This window comes from Calidris pugnax, unplaced genomic scaffold (assembly GCF_001431845.1).
Source record: "Calidris pugnax isolate Ruff unplaced genomic scaffold, ASM143184v1 scaffold81, whole genome shotgun sequence".
NCBI classification, from domain to species: domain Eukaryota; kingdom Metazoa; phylum Chordata; class Aves; order Charadriiformes; family Scolopacidae; genus Calidris; species Calidris pugnax.
Genome location: NW_015090880.1, coordinates 6,507,809 through 6,529,225, shown reverse-complemented (window position 1 = coordinate 6,529,225; position 21,417 = coordinate 6,507,809). Strand labels below are relative to the sequence as shown.

Below are 21,417 nucleotides of genomic sequence, written 5' to 3'. Positions count from 1 at the left end.
TTACTGCGTGCATTATCTTTATTGTTGAGGTTGCAATCAATAAAATCACAAATCTTTCTTCTCTTAGGGCATGACCGTAAGATAAATTAAACCAATGAGAATCTTTTGATTGCTTTCAATATGATTTGGATGGGGGAGCAGGGAGTTTATCTGAAGAATTACTTCATAGAAAAATACAAGCGTTAGGGGCCAAGTTAATTGTCACAATTCCTCTTACTCCCAAGAGACACTTAAAAGACCATTTGTCAGATGATGGCTTTCTGAATTGTTGGGATCTCTCTTCTGTGGCACCTTTTGGCTTTCAAAAAGCTTGTGTCAGCAGGCCAAATACACCTAATAATTAATATATGAAGCAGCACTTCTCTCCAGATGAGTTAAATATTTACTGCAGAGTTATTGTCTCAGGCTTGCAAACTCATCAGTGCTTAACCCCATGACCACGCAACCTAAGATCATTTACCCTAATGGACATTCACAGCTTTTCATCCACCGACCCACCCAGGAAGGTCAGTGGTTTGAAAATTTAATATTAGAAAACATTTCCACACTTTGCGGAGTCCCTGTTCATTGCTGGTTGTTGTACCGCTTAATACTGTGGTTACACCTGGTGGCACACCACCATACGACCTTAAAGACATATAGTCAAGGGAGATTCCTCCCTGCCCTTCTTACATAATCTGGTCTTTAGTAAACTGTGTACAATGTTTTGTACTAAATTTAAACAAATCCTGCCAAATTTATGCCACAATATCATCAAGTAGCCAACCATGTGAAGGGAACAGACTGGCACTAATTAAATACTTGGTGATTATGAGCTAAATACAATCTGAACTGAAGAATCAAGAAATAATTCGGGCAGTGCATTAGCCCTTTGTCATGTCTCATCTCCATGCACTGCTCTGCGAAGACGAGTGGGAATAATACACTTGACACTTCATTTCTGTGTGTAGCATGTGCCACAAACCAGTTATTCATAAAATCTAAGCCACCATCTATTGGTCTATCACTTCTTTGTGTTCTCCACCTAATCAAACTATTGCAAATGTTCATCAAGAACAATTAGGGAGAAGACAAATTAAACCTGGCGGTCTTGCACACAATGGGAAGGTTTCCTGACTTAAAACTGCCAATTTAGCAAGTGGGACAGCAAAGGGAGTGCTGTTGGACCATCCTGTAATTTGGAGAGGCTGATTGTCATCCCCTAAGGGCTGAGTACTGGCATAGAATCAAATATTTGGAGAAAAAGCTTATTTCTACATGGATTCCCTTGGCCCCTGTCCTTGTGCGAGAGAACATTTGAGGGAAGAGGTCTCCAATATTACAAGCATAAAATCAACCAACAGTTGTTGCACATTTACTGTAGTACGTTACCTACGTTGCTTCAGGCCCAGACCCTGACACAGTCATTTTTTAAGCCAAAAATTCTGCTGATGTCAGAGAAGCTTCTAATCTAGGATTGGCAAGCTATATCTACTGTAGAGGGACATTTATCTGCGTTTCCTATTAAAACTGAAGTATTGCAGCACCTGCCTTATTCAGGAGCACACATAATGGGAAAAATGACATTGTAATCCCACCTGTATAGAAGCTGTGCAGAGACAGACAGGAGCACGCCTGGGTGCTTTGATTAGCCACTGCTGCTCTTCCTAATCAGAGTGTCAATATTCTCTTTTTCTTTTTTTTTTTTTTTTTTTCTCTTCTTCTTTTTTGCCAGAAGGAGGAACGTGTGAAGTTATAGCAGCACACAGATGCTGTAATAAGAATCGAATTGAGGAAAGATCACAAACAGTAAAATGCTCCTGTCTACCTGGGAAAGTGGCTGGGACTACAAGAAACAGACCTTCCTGTGTTGATGGCAAGTAGCTCCTCCTGTATATATGTCTCTGTTTGTGTACCATCCAGTAAATAGCTTAAAGTCTATAGATTCTGCATAGGAATTTTGTTGTGTTCTCTGTTTAACGTAACAGAAAAACTATAAACATAAGCATACATTTACACCACCTTGACTGCTACTTTGGTGCACAGTTCTGTGCACATGGGCTATGTTAAGATTTACTCACAAAAAGGGGAGTACAGGACAGGCACTTAGATAAATATAACAGATTCTGTGGCAGGATCAAGCCCTTCATAAATAACTGGACAAAATTACGTCACTTCAGAGGGCCTCCCCCTTTGCCACATTGGTTTTAAATCATAAATATTTCAAAGGACAACAGCCATTCATTTTGATTTAATTAGTCATTTTAGTCAGTGGCAAAAAAAAGATAAATAAATGAATCCTGTGGTCTTATCCTGTAACAAACATTACAAAAAGCTAGGCAAAAAATCTTTATCTTTTGAAATCACTGGTGCAGTTTCTTGTCATGGGGATTTTTTTGCTGAAGGAAAAACACCATGTTATTTGTGTCTGGGTTTCAAGACAGGTCTAGCTCCACAGGGTATATTCCTCTCCAGGGCTCCACTGCCACCGTGGCAGGGTGAAAACATGGAGCAATCAGGGAGAAAGCCATGGCTTGGAAGTGCTTAGCAAAATATAAATTGCATAAGAAAGATGAGGAGTAAGTGGCACTAATCCCATTAGTTACCCTTGCCAAACAAGCCACTCTGTGTTGCAGAATTCCCCCGTGCAGCAGCTTTGTGAAGCAGAATAGCTCATAAAAATTCCTCGCTGTTCTCTCTGGTACACAGCTCGTGCCATTGTTTATAACATCCCAAAGGTGCTTTGAAGAACCAGGGGTCATTTCAGCTAGAGTTGAGATGGGCTCTGCTCTGGGCTGTCCTCATCCTTGCTTTGGCTGGACTTCCAGGGATAGTGGTGAACCTGCAGGTTTGGGAAGCACCCAACATTTCCTCTTTGGGTCTGTGGTTTGGCATTCAGCTTCCCCCCAAGTGAGTGAGAGGGAGGAGCTGTGCAAGCAAACATTGGGAAAAATGGTTTCTTCTGGGTGCCTTTCCTCAAATGTGTGCAGCAAAGGCTCAGCAAGGGAGCATGGTCTGGTCCAGTTGTAGCCCAAAGTTAGAGGGGAGCATTAGTGGACACAGTGGAATGTGTAGACAAAGCTCTGAGGCTTGCACACTCAACACTAAAAACATGAGAGATTCAGGGTGCCTTGCAGGGATGAAAACCTCATGTGTTCTCAGCAAGTAATTGTGGTGTGTACATATCTGGTTTATATATTAAAGGTAGAAAGAAAATCTTTTAGTATTTCAAAAATGCTTTCAAATGTTTAAATTATGGAGCAGTAACTCATAGCTTGTTACACCGGGAATGCGATTGAGCTTCTGAACTCATGACTAAAAACACGCTATGAATGCACCTGTGAATGATTACACTTTAATCCATATTCTGTCATTCTGTTATTGCTTAATTACCCTGATGAAAAGAAGCTCTTCTTTTTCTGTTGAGCACACTCATAAAACCGTAGGTAAAACCTACAGCTGGTCTTAACCGAAGATCAGCTGTACAAGCCTTGAAGAATTTCATGTTCTTCAGCAGGTCATGAAAAACAGAGGCACCAGAGAGAGCAGAGAGACACCATTAATTCAGATCTCATAATTCTGTTCAGAGAAGAGGAGCTCAAAGAATGCTGTGTTAAGAAAAAAAGTTGGGTGCAGGTGTGGACTGGAGCCTAATTGCTCTGTCAGGATTACAATAAAAAGAAATGTTATTGTCTGGAATTTTGAAAGAAGTAAGGATAAAACAATGGCTGATATAAAAGTGCAAAGCTAGTCCCATTGAAGTCACTGGTAAGACTCACAGTGACTTCAAAGACAGCAGACATGAACTACAAAGGAATGTCTTCCCCTTTCAAGTTTAGTTGTTGTAGTCAGCCCATAGCTTCTTTTGTAGATGGCTGGTGAACAGTTCAAAAGCCCAATGTGCTCCTCGTAAAAATTAATAAAAGGGGCATTTTCCTTGGCCTTTGTTTTATCCTAGACTTTGCTTTGTGACTTTTGACATACTGACCTGTTTTAAGTCAAAACTTTGACCTATTTAGTGGTTCTGTTCTCACTAAAGCAAAACTCCCAAAACTTCCCGTGGGAGTCCCATTGACGTCAGTGCTTCAACTCACATGAAGATTTGGGATTTGCTGTTTCTTTTATACGTGAAGACATTTCAAAAGGTCATCTGCAACTTTTTACCTTCTTTACCTACCATACTGAAAGGATTAAAACTGTTTAATCTCACACTGGATTTTATACTGTATACAATTTGAAACCATAATCTATCATTAAGAAGGATTGCTGGATCCACTGCTTAAAAACCTATGGATGATCAGGTACAGCAATAAACTCACAGCCAAACAGACTGATCACCTTTGAGAGGTGACAAGGACTGGGCGATCCCATCGTAGCAGGTTGACTCCCATCTGTGGTTATTACCTCAAGTCATCTCCACCTGATGGCTATTTCACGGAGCTGAACCTGGTCATACTATAGGCCAAACCTGTGACTTAATGGGATCAGAATCAAACTTTTGGTGTTTCTCAGTCCAATTTTATCAGGAAACACCTCATCAAGGCTAATGCTTTGACAGTTTGAATTCATGTTACAGAGGAGAGGTTGCATTGCCTTCCACTCCTACCAGCCATTGCTCCAGGACATCACTGGGCTGCGTGGGTGGGACTGTGTGGAGAGCTAGCTTTTTTTTTCTCTTTAAGAGAGAATATAGTTATACGTGGGAGTCAGCTTAACCTTTTTAATAAGTATCAGGAGTGATAAATGGTTCCTTCGTCCTCTCATTGTGAGATCTCATCACGGGTAGCACACCATCATAGTACATAGGATGCACATATGCAGTCCTCCTCCTGAAGTTGAGGCTGAGTTTGTGTTATTGGTACTATGAAGAGAGGGAAGTTGCCATGTATTCCCAAGCATCGCTTCCTGCCAAGTCCAGCAAACTTTTTTCTTTGGAGCCTCATCTTAAAAAAGTAGAGTGAGTCCAGGCTGTGGCAACCTCTGAAGTTATAAATTATTCCTTGCTGCTCATTCAGTAGACACTGTCCTAAAACCTGCCTCAGTCACCAATGAATTATGTAGTAGCAACAGTGAGAGCAAAACAAAAGCAAAGTCTTGTCATGAAAACAGAGATGCCAGTTTCTGGGGTTTTACCGCCTCTGTCCCACCACTACTTCAAGTCTATTTTTTTTTTTTCAGTTTATTCTTTCAGTTCTAATACTTCATGCAGTTGCTATAAAAATGTAATAAGAATACAAGATACTTATAATGTTAATCCTCTCACTTTTATACTGTGAATAATGTGCTTTGTGCCGTATCGTTTACAGTGGTATTGAACCATTCTGTACAGTCAGTAGGTGGTTATGTCTGTGTGTTCTTCAAGGCCTTTGAATAATACATAATTTGTTCATCCATACTAAAGTTTACTGTGTTATGGTTAATGGTGCTCTCATGCTGGTTTTTAAATGCTTGATTTTTTTGTTTCCTTCTCTTCAATCTTCTTCCAGTCTTTTTTAAAACTCTTTTAGAGGCAACCTCAGTATTTCTTTCACAATTATCTGTGATATTTGTTGGACGACAGAAAAGCACCTGCACTGGCTTTTCAAATCAGCCACAAAGGGACTTTCATGCAGGTTGTGCATGTTGCCAGTCCTTTCAGGAAATGAGGTGGTTTTAACACTGGTCAAAACCAATTTGGAAAAAGGAAGGTGCTACCGAAATGCTGTGCAATATCTCTCTCTCTCTAAATTATTCCTGTAAGAAAGGTCTCTGCAGAGACCTGAGATGATCCGATTCCATGTTGTCTGCAACACAGGATTTGAAGCATTAGCTCTCAGGCAGAAGGACTAGTATTTTAACTCTCCATGGCCTGCTGTTGTCCTATTTTATACCAGCCATGCATCAGTGGAAGGAAAATCACTCACTGATACAGAACAATAAAATGAAATTAATCCAGTATTTCCCTTTCTCCCAGACTGGCTTTGGATCACATCAAGTTTCAAATCATTCCGTAATATATGAAATATTAACGTGCATGTACATACATACTTCAGATTTCTATTAGTTTGAGGATTATCCATCACTAGCCACCGTGTGGCCCTGTGAATTTACATCAGGCTTCATCAGGACAGCATTAACAAACTAAACACAAGGCTTAATGACCGTTGAGAGCACTGTGACTTTTAATGCCTCTCTGAGCCAGCACCTCACAGCTCTCCAGCCGTGCTGCTGGATGGTTGGTACTCCACATCCTTATTTTTAAATGTACGGTAGTGGGAGCAGAGAGAGGATGGCATTCATCAGCACGTGGTCCCTTTGCTGGTGTTTGCCCTCCTGTCTCTCACCCAGGACCTGCAAACGAAAAGGTCATGCCTGCTGTGTCACTCCTTGGGCAGACGGTAAGTGCAGGAACCCTGTTGCCATGAGCTAATTTATTTTATTTTTTAAATTATGGATAAGATGCCTACAGTAGAGTGAACATTCATAATTCCAGGGCGCTGTGTTCCTGCAGTACAGAGGGGCAGTGTAACCCCTGGTGGGTCCCAAAGCTGTTGCTCAGCCCACGTACCCTCCCACAGCTCCCGTGTTATCCCAGCTCCTGCCGGCTCAGAGATGGGCACAGGAAACACAGAGACCTCCTGGCTCTCCCTGGAGAGAGTGCAGGATCCCAGCCCTGTAGAGTCAAGTGAAAGACTCCTATTGACTTTGGGTCAGGTCCTTAGTAAATGCTTTGTTAGATATAATCCTGTATCTATCAGCACTTACATCAAGTGAAAACGGTTCACAGTCACAAAGCCAATAGTTTTCTATTTATCTAATGTGTACTTTAGGTGGTATCACCAGAAAGCCTTTTTTTTCCCTACACTCTGTGAAAACACTTTCAATCAATTCTTATTTCTTGAAGAAAGGAGGGAAAAATGCTTTTTGAAATCCAAGGAGTCGGCTTCTCATCCTTCTAGCTGTGCTTCAGCCTAGATAAGAAGAGATCTCAGGGTCCCATATTATTAATGCACTGTCTATATGAATAACGAGCAGGGTCGGTGAATTATTCCACACTCCTGGGAAAATCTATAACCCCGTCCTTCTGCAGCACCACTGGAACCGAGCAGAAGACTTGTATTTTCTTGATTTGCTGAATTCAGATGACTTCTTTTGTAAGGAGGGGAAAAATTGTATATGTTCCCCACTGACACCCATTTAGTAAGCTCAAAAAAAAAATTCACAGGGTATCACGTGCACTGTTAAAAGAGGAGAAAGAGAGAGAGAAGCCTAACTGTGTACTGGAATATTTTAAGACTTTGCTTTTGTCCAGAGACGTGTCTTCTTGAATTGCCCTTGCAGCCACTCTGAAATTGCAGCCAGATCCTGAGAGGTGCTGACTTCAGTGCGAGCAAAAACAAAACTGGCAGTGACGATGCAGAGTAATTAGCTCATTTACCAAGATAAGGCAGCTCTCGATACCAGCTTGCCTTCTAATCTGCAGGGCAGAGGCTGAGCGGAGCAAAGGGGATGTGTGTGCTTGACCCTGCCGATGGTGGGGGAGCTTTTTTGTCAGAGCATGGTACCATTTCCTGAACCCAGACCATCAGTGAGCAACGTAGGGAGAGCAGAGAGGTCACACTTCTCCCTGAACAAATATATCTATAAAAATACATATGTGCATGTGTGTACATCTGTGCACACGCTGTAGAGTCATCCTGCCATGGGCACTACATTGAAATTATGTTCAGATAGGTAGGAATGTGGTTCTGGTGATTAAGGTACCCAGGAGGGAGGGTATTCAAGGGTCAGATTTGTAGTCAGCCTGAGCCAAATTCGACAAGGCGGGGTGCTGAATTAGGCGCTTCCCCATCTCTGGGTGAGGGCTGCGTTGTTTGTGCTGCATGCAAACATCTGCCAGGCATTAGGGAGAGGCAGACAGATGATGATGTCTTTCTGGTGTGAAGATGGTGCAACTAATGAGATCGTCTGACTGGGGGTTTATGTGAGTACATCTTCATCTCGGCTATAATTTATCTCCCCACCTATGTCTTATATTTCTTTCTTCTCCAGTTGACATTGCGGTTTCCTGCGTAACAAAGCAACCACCCTTTTAATATCAAGCCCATAGAACAGCTGACTAATCCACCCCTGATGAAGTGCAGAGAGCTCACTTAAATCCCAATTCCTGCAGAAAAAAAAACATTCTCTTTTTCTACTTAGGAGGGGGAAAAAGCCATAAGTCATGGCACTATCTCCATCTGTGCGAGGGGTGGTCGTTTTTCTGGGCTCCTGCTGACAGGTCTCAGCGTCGACACAGAGGGAGCAAAGACCTCGCAGCCAACCAAGGTGCACAAGCAGCAGCCTTACAGGGAAATTAGAGAGCAGCACGGCCATGAAGCAGTGTGAAGCTACTCAGGAACATATAATTACTTCACCTGCATACAGAGGAAAGTAACCTTTCTCTAAAATACTTGCAATAAGCCCACTAGAGGCTAAATGGAAAAACAGTAGGAGTTTTCTCCTTTTATTGGTAACATTAAGTGTTAATCACAGCACTGGAAAGATCTTGGTAAGGGGTTTTGGAGGCAGGGAGCACAGGCACGGAGGGCAGCCAACGAAAAGAAGCACAAGCTGGGTGGGAAAAAAGAGCCTAAAGCAGAGAAAATTCCCTCCTGGGGGTGAAGACACAGATAGGACCATGCAGGTGAGCCCTGTGAGTTCAGATAGCGTAAGGATAGGGCATGCTGCCTGGCCAAGGATGGAAAGCAACCAAGGGAAGGGATTTTCACAGTTTTTGTATACACAGATCCACCTGCACTGGCCCAGATTAGCCCAGAAGGGGGGCACCAGCCCCATGCGACCTATCTGCAAATCTCCAGAAGGCAGTTGTAGTGGAAAAAAAGCTTCAGCAATGCTGACAGAGAGATTTCCAAATGTCAGGAACTAGATGGAAAAAGCCTGTCCAAGAAGAGATCACCAGGCCGGGGTGAGCAGCGGGATGTCGGAGCCAAAAAGCTTTGTTTGATGGGGGTAACACAGAAGTAGCTCAGAGGAGTGAGATCTGGGTCTGGGAGGGACTTGTGTGTAAGATCCTTGATGGGTCCTTGTCCATCACAGCCACCAAAAGGTGTAGCTGCCCTGCATGGCAGCAGCAAGACAGCAAGAAAAAGAACTTTGCCACCATTTACTAAATCTGCATGGAGTGATGTTGCCAGCTGATACAGGATGTGTGATATCTCAGGAGCAAAAGGCTTAAACCCTTACACCATGCCTTCAAACAAACACAGGGTTTATCTGTGTCTTGTGTGACAAAGCACACGTGTGCGGTCCAAGCACAATATTCAAAATGCATTCACAAAGTGGATTGAAACTCAGAGACAGATTTTCAGCTGGTGTAAACTGGCTCTTGAAATCCAGAGAGACCTGCTGGTTTGTGCCAAATGAGGACACGGGTTGTTGAGTCTAGGAAAATGAACAGAATGGTGACTGGCTATTAATCCTCTCCCACAGTCTTTAGGGAATGTATGGGACCAGCGCTCAGCTAATCAGTGGCCAAGAGGAGCTTAGAGAAACGTTAAGGTTGGGTGAGCATCTGTGCAATACCCCCTTACACCAAATCTTTGCAGTAATTCAAATGATAATCTATCTCTGCCAGGAAAGACCATAATACTAGATGACTAATTCTGCATAAGCTCACGTCATGCATCTTTTCTGCATTGGATATTGTATTTTCAGTGTACCAGGGCCCTGAAATGCTGCTTGACTACAGGCAGCTCTAATACAGTATAGAAAATATGTGATCGGAGTATTGCAGAGCATTAAGCCTTTTTTCTTTTCTTTCAAAGCCACAGTCTATCTATCAACATGGAGCTAGTTCATAAGGCTTGAATGTGGTTTGTAGGATTAGGATTTGAACACAAAAGAAGTGGATGATTAAGTAAAAATGGAAAGTGCTGCTACATCATGTGTTCTCTTTAAATTAGGAGATGAGAACCTGAAGTTATTACACACTGAAATTTTAAAGAGACAATGTCCAAATCTTTGTAAGAAGAATACACATCGTTAATCCTTTTATTGATGAAGTGAGTTCAAATAAGAGTCACTAATTTAGCACTGGGATTGTCCATTGTGTTGAGTTACATGAATTAATCTGGCAACTGCAACTAGAGGCAGACGAGTCAAGTAGTGTTTGATTTCAGAGAATTGATTATCCATAAAATTGATAACAGACACAACATTTCCATTTCCTTTTCTCAGAATACAGCCAGGTAACTGTAGCACCCAAACCTCTCTGAAGTCTGTCAGCCCTCAGTTTCTTCTGAGTGATTTTCATGCATTAACATTGCAGAATTGCCTTATATTTTGGAATCAAGTAAGTACATTGCAAGCAAGGGATTCGTTTAAAATCTTAGACTTTGTGCCGAGGAAGTACATGTACCCACTCTGCAGATTTTGGAACAGGTCTCTGTATGTAAGGTGTCAGAAAGCAGTTTATTAATCCACTGTCTCCATAAAAAAGCATTATGCCTTTTTGGGAGGCATTTCCATAGACCATTCGGTTTACTACAATAACTGCTCAAGGTTAAGCAAGCACAAGTGCTGATGTAGTATGTCAAAATTTCAATAATATTTAAAAAGTGCTGCCTCTCCCTTTTGAAACTATCAAGAAAAAGACAGCAGTGTGGAAAGGAGCTGTGCTCTACAATTTAAGCATTTTGCTCTGTGTCATTAATACATAAAAAATATTCTGCAGGCAGATGGATTGTTTTTAATATGTGATCTTGTGTAATCATTTCCTTTTGATTACAATTCCTAGGCAGCAAGCATACAGCAGAGTTTTCAAGATGCATGTTCGTGGTCAGTACATTTTTTTTTTTATCTTCCTAATGTGCCCAGAACTCACAAACAGCAAGGTGAAACATCAGCACAAGCCATCACTCAGGAACAAAATTGAGAAGCAAATGACACTGTCCTAACTGAGGACAATGGCAAATTTCCCATTAACTCAAATGAGAGTAGAAAACATATCTCTGTACTGGTTTTATTATTACAAAGTGCCCTCTCCTTTTTCTTCAGACCCCCTCCATGAAATGCCATCAAATGCGGTTGTATGTAATATAGTTATGCAAATATAAAATGAACTCTATTTCCTTTGGAAATTTCCTTTCCTCCTCTTGAAAATAGCTAACTGGATGAACACATTTTAAAACAAGAGCACCTGTAGTCCCTGTTAAATAAAATAAAACAAAACAAAGCCCATTAGTGTAACGAACACTTGTATCATGTTAGTGAGGTCATTATCTGGGGACACAGCTACCTATTGCTCTGAGAAGGACAGGGGACAGAAGGGTGACCACTGCTTTGAACCACAGAGCACAGGAACGAAGCAGTAAAGGAGAAAATCCATATAGCTTTTGACAGGTTGTGTTTCCTCTGGGATTCAACTCAGTAGTAAAGGCTCGGCCTCATTATTGCACTGGTGCTATTCATTTCTTGTTTGTCTGTGTATTGTGATGAATTTGGTTCATCCGGATGTCAGGCAGGGAATCGGAACAGGGGATTTGTGGCAGAGCTGGAGAAGCATATTTCTTCTCTGTAGCACAGTGATGGGTCCTTTCCTGGGATGGATGTGCAGTTCTGGCCACTCAGCTTCAAAAAAGGAGGTGAATTAACCTGGGGGCCGAGGTGTGGAAAGAGGCTTTGGCTGCTCAGGAGAATTCACAGCCTCTATTGAGAGAAAAGAGTTGTAGGGCAGCAAAGCAAAGGATGAAGGAGTAGGGATGTGCTGTCAGATCAGCACTTGAGCACCAGAAATGAAGGCTAAGAAAACAGTGGATGATTTAATAAATATAAACTCCCCATCATTAGACGTAGATTGGAAATTAGAAGAACAGCCCTAACTCTTAGAGGAGGTTGGCAACAGCTTCCCAGTAGGATGCCAGCTAGTTTTGCAGACTTCCAGTGTCTTTTGCCATACCCAGACAAGGCAAAGAAATTAATGTTATTTATAAAATAAAACAGCAGCATACTAGTGCACAAAGGACAGACCACAGACTGATATCAGTCAAGAAAAAGAGCTGTAGAGCAGACTCATAAGAATTCATTCGTGTGTTAAGAGTATGCAACCAACTGCATATATGCTTTGTCTTTAATATAACAAGAATTTATTCAGTGTAGCCCCCCAAAAAATCTTATAACAAACAAATCACATTAGTGTTCAGGCAGCTGCATTTCATACCAGCTAAAGGGTAAAGTCTGGGGGGGATTGTGTGATTGTTTTTGAAATGCAACATTTGAAAACAAAACTGTTTTGTCAGCGGTGTGAATTTATTAATAAAAGGAGGAGGGAAAAAATTGCCAAGCAGCTATCTGGAAAAGTTCCATCCCATTTTGAAGACTTTAGTTACAATTTTACTTTATTTGATACAGTAATTTTTTATTGTTTTGTTGGCCAACATTGATTATTTTTTTTATCCATTTATTTGCAATAACATGCTGATAAATCAGTTTCAGCAGTGGAACCAATTAATTCTCTGTTGTAAGTATTGACTTAGATTTTTTTAATCTATTCTATTTGTCGGAGATGGCAGTCTGGACTTCCCTGGATGAGCAATGGTGAGGAAGTATTGTAGAATCCATTCCTACTGCTCCTCTGAAACAGTGCTTGTAAATTCTGTGTGGTTGTTTACAAACACAAATGAAGTAAATTATAGCCTTGCTACCTGGCTTGCATTCTTCAAATGACCCTTGGTGCCCACAAGTGGGGATTCTAGCAAAAAGTATCAGTTCAAGATTGCAGATTTCCCAGCTGTGTTTGCTCATTAAAACACTGCAGGATGGAACAATGATCAGAAATTACCTGTGATTATAATGGATGGGGTCTAAATGCATTGTGTGTAGTCAGGTTTAGTAAATGAAATGAATGGGGGAGGTTTGGAAATTTCTAAAATTCAAATGCAATTGCATACCACCCAGATCTGTGTTCTGCTGTTACTGTTTACTGGCACTGACAACCTTTTGAAAGCTGATACAATTTCCTAATAAAAGGAATAAATTGACAAACCAGGTTAGAAGCTTGCACTCCAAATGTATGCACGTGCGCACTGTATTGAATCAGTATATTTCTGAAATAATCAGGAACACTTGTTTGTAACAAGCTTTGGGTTAGACCCTTTCCACGTGAACCGCTTTCACTTTAAACTCATTATTTATGGTAAGCATAGCCACACTCTTCATGCATTTTGCATATTCAATTTTCAAGCCAAAATATAGGAGCTGCATTAGCTGCAGTGCTCCCAGCAGGTAATCAGCCTCCTGCAATATCAAACCTTATGTCACCCAACAGTAATAGACTGAAATAGTCGGAGCCTCATAAGGACTGTGCCTGCCCAATTTCTATTAAAATTAATGGGGACTGGGCATCCATTCCCTCTAGGCAGCTTTGAAAATATCAGCCAAAATGTAGTTGTAAGTATTAACCTTTAGGAAGTTAGTGTTGGCAGCCTCCCACTGCTCTGCGCTAGTTTCCAAAATCAGTGGCTCTGATTTGGCATGAGCCCTCCATGAGAGCCTCCAGCTCTGGGGTGGTGGGACCACATCCTCAGAGGTGGCTGCTGCTGGTGGGGACCAGCTGTGAGCAATTCCCTCCTTCAGGCTGTTTTGGCTGAGCAGATCCCAGGGAGTCAGAAGGCAAATTATGAGGCTGCTCCACCACTTGTGCCAAGAGCAGCCTGAACTGAGTGTTGTGGAGTTTTTTTCCTGGTCTTAGAAGCAAGCAAGCAAGCCAGCCAGTCCCATAAAGGTCAGTAAAGGTGTTGTGTAAAAGCTACCCTGATTCTGAATGTGATGCAGCATGGAATTTTGGGGCAGAAATCCAAAAATATTACAGCCTAGCTGTTGAAATAAACGTATTTAGTCTAGAAAAAAAATGCCTGTGAATGCTTTTATATATTAAACCCTGTAAGGAACTTATGTCCTGCTGATTTAACCTTCTTTAATTAGGGTTTTTTTCCCTTTTCTGTCTGTATTTGTAGAGAAAAATAGTCTGGCATTTGAAAAGAAAAAGGGGATTAGAATAATTTATTATTGGATTACTATTAAACCAATAGAAATAGCAATAGAAAGTCATGTTTTTAAACAACTTCCAGGTCTCGGGTCTAGTCCATACAGATGATGACCTGGGAGGAAGTAGTGTTAGAGGAATAAATTGGTTGTAGGTTAGAGTGAAGGATTTCAACCCAGCTAATAAATTCGCAGCAGTGCATGCCTGAAATGTTACCACAGTAGCTGGAGAGCAAACTGTCCTCTTTTTAAATTTTTTCACCAAATAGTTCTAAAATAACCAAAGTGTAATCGACACGCTCAGTGAGCAGATTATTCATGGACACCAGATACATTCCTAAATCAAATAAATTGGTAACTGTGAAGCATTTGCTGGGCTCTGCTTTGCATAGTATGAGATCGGAAGCAAATATAACACGCTGGTCTCTATTATTGACTGTGACAAAAAATGCAAGGTGATAAATGTTCTTTTTCAATTTCAACAGTGCATCATTAGTGGAAATCCTGTAAGGACCAGCTGGATCTTAATGACCTGTTACACTGCATCTTTGCCACCGTTGTGAGTGCCAGCTCTGTTTTTTTGGTGGACAGCTATGCCATTTTAGGAAGTACTAATTGCATTTTGCTGAATTTTGCTGAATTTTTATTCTTATGTTCTTAGTTTTTTTTGTTTTCCCTCCCTAAATATGACTGTATAGATGGACTTGGAGGAAATGTGCAGCCAGGAACATTAGCAGTGCTGGCAGATCTCAGAAGAAGCAGAAGGGCCAGCCAGAGCCCTTCCTGGCTCTGCTGAGTCCACAGGTTTTGAGCAGAATTATGGGCAAGGCTTGCTGCATTATCCCTGTGCTTAGGGTACGGATCGTGCACTTGTTCTGCTGGCTTTTCCTGAAATATTAGGTCTTCCTAAACGTAGCTTTCTGTGGAATATAAATCAGCTCCGTTAGTGTAGCGTCCTGCTCGTACAACATATTTAGGTTATGTCTCTCCTTATATTCGCTCCCTTCATGGCATACTACAATATGTCAAAGAATGTAGATGCTGCTGCTTCCTACCACATTTTTCAGCTACAAATAACAGGTGCCTGGGATTATTACAGTATTTTTTGCTTGTTTTTTCACTGAGAAAATGACACCGTAGATGCTGAGAGGTTCTTGCCAGGATTTTTGCGGAGACCGAGGGGGCAATACTTGTGCTCTGCAGCCTAACAAGGAACCACAGTGTACTACCTTATGCTGCAAAACCAGATGGGCATCCAGCAAGGGTGAGAGCACAGGCTTTGTGTGGCAAAAAAAAAAAAAAAAAAAAAGAAAGAAAAATTGGGCTGAGAGCACGACAGGAGTGAAGAGACACTGCGGAGTGGGAGCAGACTTGCTGTATTAGGTAATACTGGATACAGTAAATAACCTCAAACATTTGGAAATGTTTTCTTTCATAGAAACCTGAAAAAATGTGCAGTAACTAAATAAATTAAAACCATTCACTGTTTGGATCACTGTTACTGTATCTGTGAAGGATGAGATAAAAACATATAACATGGGGGGCAGAGAGGGGGAAGACCCACAGGGTCCTGTTCTACACTCAGTCTGGGGAAACCCTAAAGTAAAAGGAGATATTCCTACAGCCTGTGATCCATTCCTACCCAAAAATACTGTTCCTTCCAATTTGCCTTTAGTGTCAAAATAAATGAAAATGTTTCATAGTGATTAATGGTGTGCTGGCTGCACAGTGAGTGCTGGTGGGGATACAGCCGATCAGTGAAGAGGATGTTTTCAGAAAACCTCATCATATTTTGTTTTGACTTTATGCTGACATGTTGAATTTTGGCAAAAAAAGTGATGAAATTCAGCCAGTTACATAGGCATCCATGTGTGCACGTAGACACGCACAGGGAGAGAGAGTCATTGGATGATTCTGCTCCTGGAAGGAGGTACCTCTCTGGAGAAATGCTTGACACGTGCTGGACTGTCGGTCACTATTTGCACCTGGATTGTCCTCTTGAAGGATTATGTCTGTAGGACAGGACTGAAGGAGCATCCCTGTAATCCCCAAGGCCACCTGCTGTTGGGTGGCATTGTGGGAACCAACAGCCACGTCGAGGCAGGTGGATGGGCAATGAAGGCTTACCTGCCCCTCACCCTACCTCTGTGCACCACCTCCTGAGCCACTTTTGAGAACAAAAGGAGGTGAGAAATGCAACCCCATCCCTGTTTTTAGGAAAATGGCTTATTTAAAAAGCACTCACACCATTTTGGAAGGAGGTCCAAATAAACTGTACCCTAATGCAAACCGACTCAAAACAGGTTTTGATAGAGCTCATTATACTTAAAGTCTATACTATATTTATTCACCTAGAGACCTTAACTATTATTTACAAAAAAGAACTACAGCACAGTATTGTTTCTTTCGCTACCATTGATCTTTAGTTTCTCACCTCAGTTTTGCCCTCTAGATTAGGGGTGGGCTTTTTGTATTGCCGTGTATGTGAGATGTTTAAAACTTGCTTGAGATTTCGATTTCCAGAGGGTTCTGCAAGGCTGAGGTTGTAGCTTATCTAATATTTTGACAAAGTCCAACCCCTGTGTTCCAAAAGTCAATTTAGTTTTAAGTTGTTGTTTTCACTGCTACAGTGAATAATCCAAGTTTTAATTATTTTATGTGTTATTTTATTATTTTTATGTATTTTTAGCTTAAAATGTAGTTGTTTGTCATTATTATAATTTTAGTGGAAGGGACACTGGAGGAACCAAGCCTTGCTGGAATAGATTATTATCCAGTGTAATGTATTGATCAGGTCAGGCAGTAAATTAACAGGAGCAGAACACCATTAAATTTTGAACTTAATTGCCTTCTACTCTTAATTTCTATTGGATATAATCAATAGGTGCCAGAGGAAAGTTAAAAGAGTTATTTAGCAAGTGCTATTTCCTGCAGCATAATGGAAAACTACTGTTTCATCCTCTAGTTGATGCAAATAATTTGCAGTTCAAGTGCGGCCACTTAAACGTTTTATCAAAGACTCACTTTTAGTTCTGTCTTGATTAATCTTCATCCCTTCTAGAAAGAAATGTGATTTAGTGACGCAATCTGCTTTGGTTTAGCTGCCCCTTTGGTCTTTGCACTTACACTGGCGTTGCAGCAACGCCGCTTTCCTCCAGGATCTCTCCAGCCTGTATTCCCGTCTCTAGCCCTGCACACACAGAGTGTCTTCAGGGGGATATTCTCAGGACAGCATCTCTTAAAATCATTTCCTTTTCCAAGGAATGCAGCATAATAACCAGTGGAAATGAAGACCATAACCTTGGTCTTGACTTTTCTCTTTTGGTTCTTCTACGAGCTTGTTTGGGCAAGTCGCTCATCTCTCTTATTTTACCTACAGGCAAAGCACTAAGGTAATCAATCGCCTTCACCAAGGTCTAGTGTTAAGCTGATGAGTTGTACTCTCTTCTAGGACTCCCTGTGCTGATGATACACCTTGTTCTGTTCTCCAGCCTCCTGTTCAGCTTGTTACTCCTTGTGTCTCACATTTCCCTCTATAGTAATATTTTAGATACTTTTTTTTTTACTTGCTGTTGAATTTAAGTATTGCTTATCCTGCTGTAATCTAAAACCATTTCCTTATAAATCAATATCTCAGTGCTATTATTATTTTTACACCTCTTTGAACACTCTTTCCATTACCTAGTCTTTTGCTAATAAAACGCAGCAAAGGAAACACCGTATTTCAGGTGGCCCCCTGCCAAAGCTGTGTGCCCAGTATCGCTGCCCTGTGGAATCACAGGGACATTAAAAAGCCATTGAATGGAGGATAGACATCTGATGCAAATTAGGGGATTATTGCAAACTTTGGTGGGCCTTGGAAGCTGCATTACTGAAGCAGCACACAGAATAAAACAGGCCAAGGTAATCATACCTCATATTTTACAGTAGTGTCAGTTCTGTGCCAGTGGTGCTATTCCATATTTATAACTTTATATTGGCATGAGGCAATTCACATTCAAGCTAATGGGAGTTTTCCAGGACTGTTGATTCAGGCTCTTGATGAGAAATGAGTATAGCCCCTTTTGCACATCTTTACAGCAGAAATAGCAGTTAGAGTAGAGAAGAGTCTACTTGAGATTTTATGAAGTGGTGCATAATGATGCACCAAATGGACAGACCTTCATAGAAGTCTCATTTTCTAAGAGAGCTGACCTGTACTCTTTCTGAAAACCAGACATCTTCAGGGATTGGCAAGTTACCCACCTCAAAATAGAGTCAACACATCTAGTAAGTCTTGCTATGAAATCTTGACCTATGTCTGCTCACAATTCTCTCCATTATGAAATGTTGATAATTGGTATTTTGAGCACATTTGATTTAATTCAAGTCCAGTATATTTGAAAGAACATTTCTTGCTGTCTTCGCAAATTTTAAAACTGCCACATCATCAAAAGAGCTGAGTATGAATTTACCTCTGACAATTATTCCTTGTCACATTATTTTGGTTTACAGGGAATTCATCACAGGGGAGAAGAAAAAATAAAGCCTCTTGACAGCTACAAGGAATTAACTGTGCTTACAATAATATATTTTCCAAGAGAAGGCTGGAGGGCAGAGTTTGACAGCGCTGAAGCTGTACCATGTACAGCAACATCCTGTGACTATCATTGTCCTGGACTTAACCTTTACAGAGGGAGGACTTGCTGGTCTGTGCTACAAACCAGCATGAATTGTGCAAGACTCCCAGTTCCCAGGAGAGGCTGAAATTCTCCTGTTCTGATCATTCCACCAGTGCCCATAACATCCCTGGTCCTCTTATTATATGCCAGCAGAGAGAAAAGTGGTTGGTGTTGTGCCTACAGTGTATTTAGCAAATTGAATCGCAAAGCCCAGGTGCTCATGGAAGCCTATGGCCAAGAAGGGAACTGGACATGGAGCTAATTGAGTATCTCTGGCCAGGGTGGTGTCAGAAATTATAATAGCATTCCTTATTTCCCATGAAGAAGAGCTTCTCCGTATGTTTCATGCTTCTGCCAAGAAAAGGATAAAAGAAGATTTTTCTCTGTGTCACTGAGGAGAATCCCCTTTTCATCCAAATGAATTATGCTGTCTCCAAGGCGCCAGATTAATCTGTCTATGATATCCCTTGTGTATTGTTTCTAGACTAACACTTATCTGTGTTTCTTCTTTCATGATCAACCGGTACAAACAAAAGCTAACTCACACGGTAGTCTCACTGCTGCCCACTGCCATGGAAAAACTACAGGAGCCATTCAGCCCTGCTGAAGAAGAGAGGTTCCAATAGACTGCTCAAGAAGCAAGCAAAGATTTGCTGTGCATGGGGATAAAGTTTCACCCTTGAGTTGCCTCATAAGAAGCCACTGGAGGAGATGCGTTGAGCATCTGACATGGTTCCCTGGAAGAGCAGCAGAGGCAGGCGGCTGAGGTGATATTTTGATGCTGTGCCTGATTCTCTCTTGAAACTTCCCTGGCTGCTTCTGAGCCTCTTGAAAGGGAAGCAGCTGCCTATTCCATGCATCAGCCTAGGGCCAGTCCAAATTTCTTCATAAACTAGACATTTGCAGTGATCCCAAACTATTTTGGGGTAAGATACAGATGAAAACCTTTATGTTAAGGCTGATGATGAGTGTGGTTTGGCTCAGTGGAAGCTCCTTCTCTGGCTTCCTTGTGAACTGTAGATTATTGCATTATAGATATCCACACCAGGAAAGACAAGGTAGGAAGTCTCAGAGACACACATGAATTAGGATTAAATGGAGCAAACTAATTCTCGATCAGATCTACTCACCACTAAAACGAAGAAGATAGAAAGAGACAGGATCAAAATTAGCGAGATAACAGATTGCATTTCTGGTTAGGAAGAAGTCCTGCATTATGAAAGGCTGGTAGATTTAATGTTCAATTCTACCCTTATTTGTCATGCACATTGTAAAGCATATTTGCAGTCATCACCTTCTAGTTGAATCAGGGCAGTGAGTTTTTGTTTTTCTTAGAGTACTTTATGTTTTATAGCTTAGAGCCTTGGCAGAAGTCCATCTACAGTAATATATGATTCACATGGTTGTGAGGCTGGGGACTGCAATTGTTGCTTCTGTCTATGCTCTGCTGTGTTTATGGACGGATCAGGATTGGAGCTGTGAGGTTTTTCTCATGATCCCTAAGTCCAGAAGTGTATTTGCACCATTTTTATCCCTACAAGGTTATCTACTGCTTACAACTCGCTTTCCTGAGAAACGGCCAGACAAGACATATTGGAAAGCAGCCTTCTTTTGTGTGTGCTAGTATGTAAGAAATTATATGAGACAGTCATCCTGGTTATGAAACAAAAAAAACATCACCGAACAACAACCACCCCCCTAGAAGAAACTAAAGAAGCAGTACCCCCTCTCCAAAGAAACCTCAGCTCATTTGGAGGCTTTGCAAGACAGTTCTGAGAGTTTCAGGTGAAGATAATATATTCTTCACATAACTGTACAAATGGAATGTGTTGGCTCAATACATAAATTCTTTTCAGCTCTCTCTTGTTGTTCAGTCTAAGGGGAGTTTCAGTGGCACCTTGGTGGAGTTTCTCAAAACATTGGTACTGGCAGATATAAGATGGCCTGTTTCAGCTGGAGGGAAGTTTTCTGGGGAAAATTTTGCCCTTAATTCCATGGCCAGCAGATGTAACAAATGATGGCTGCAAGAAAACTCTATAACATGCTGCGAGTGGAAAGTTCTTTATAGTGCATCACTGGAAATACAAAATGAGTGTGAAATCCCACCACTTCTATGCACACATCTTCCAACAATTTCAGCAAAATCAAGGGATTTCCAGATCTTTGTCCTGAACAATAAGCAAGCACGTTTTACAAAGATATGCTCAACATCCCTATAAATAATAATTGATCTTTTTGCCTTTGCAAGCCATCATCAGAAGGTGAAAACTTCTTCACTTCCTCATTCCTATCCCTCATCTGCCCACATAGCCACAACAGCATACATGTGAAAATGCATTAAAATTTCAGCCTTGCAATTTAAATGTCAAGCCTTCCATCTTATTCCAGGACATTTAGACCCTCGTTTGCATACAGTATGGCTGACTTCTTAGAAATCTAGTTTTCTTAAAAATGGCAGAAGATGCCTCTGTGGGCCTTTCTGATAGTCCCATTTGTTCCTCTACCCTTGCAGAACAAGAACGTAACGCGGTGTGCTATGCTGAGAGATCGGCCACAGACAATCCCTTGGAGATATTAAACAGATAGTTATATTGTCTTCGTGGAGCTGATCTAACTCCCCTTTGCCTCGCTAAAGTTTAGCAAGGTCTCACTGAAATGCTGCTGGGGTTTAGCTTTACTGTGAAATAACCAGGCACCTCTGTATGGGGAGGAGGTGGTGCAAAGGTGTGTCCCTGTTGCCCGTCTCTTTCAGTGC

General features: G+C 41.4%; 1 protein-coding gene across 1 annotated transcript in view; it reads left to right on the top strand.

Annotated features, from left to right (window-relative positions):
* FAM19A1 (family with sequence similarity 19 (chemokine (C-C motif)-like), member A1) overlaps window positions 1-21,417 on the top strand; it is a 225,601-nt gene that overhangs the window by 180,686 nt on the left and 23,498 nt on the right. The window contains exon 2 of the mRNA XM_014946607.1: window positions 1,715-1,855. Within this exon, the coding sequence (XP_014802093.1) occupies window positions 1,715-1,855 (141 nt within the window). The remainder of the gene's footprint in view (window positions 1-1,714; window positions 1,856-21,417) is intronic.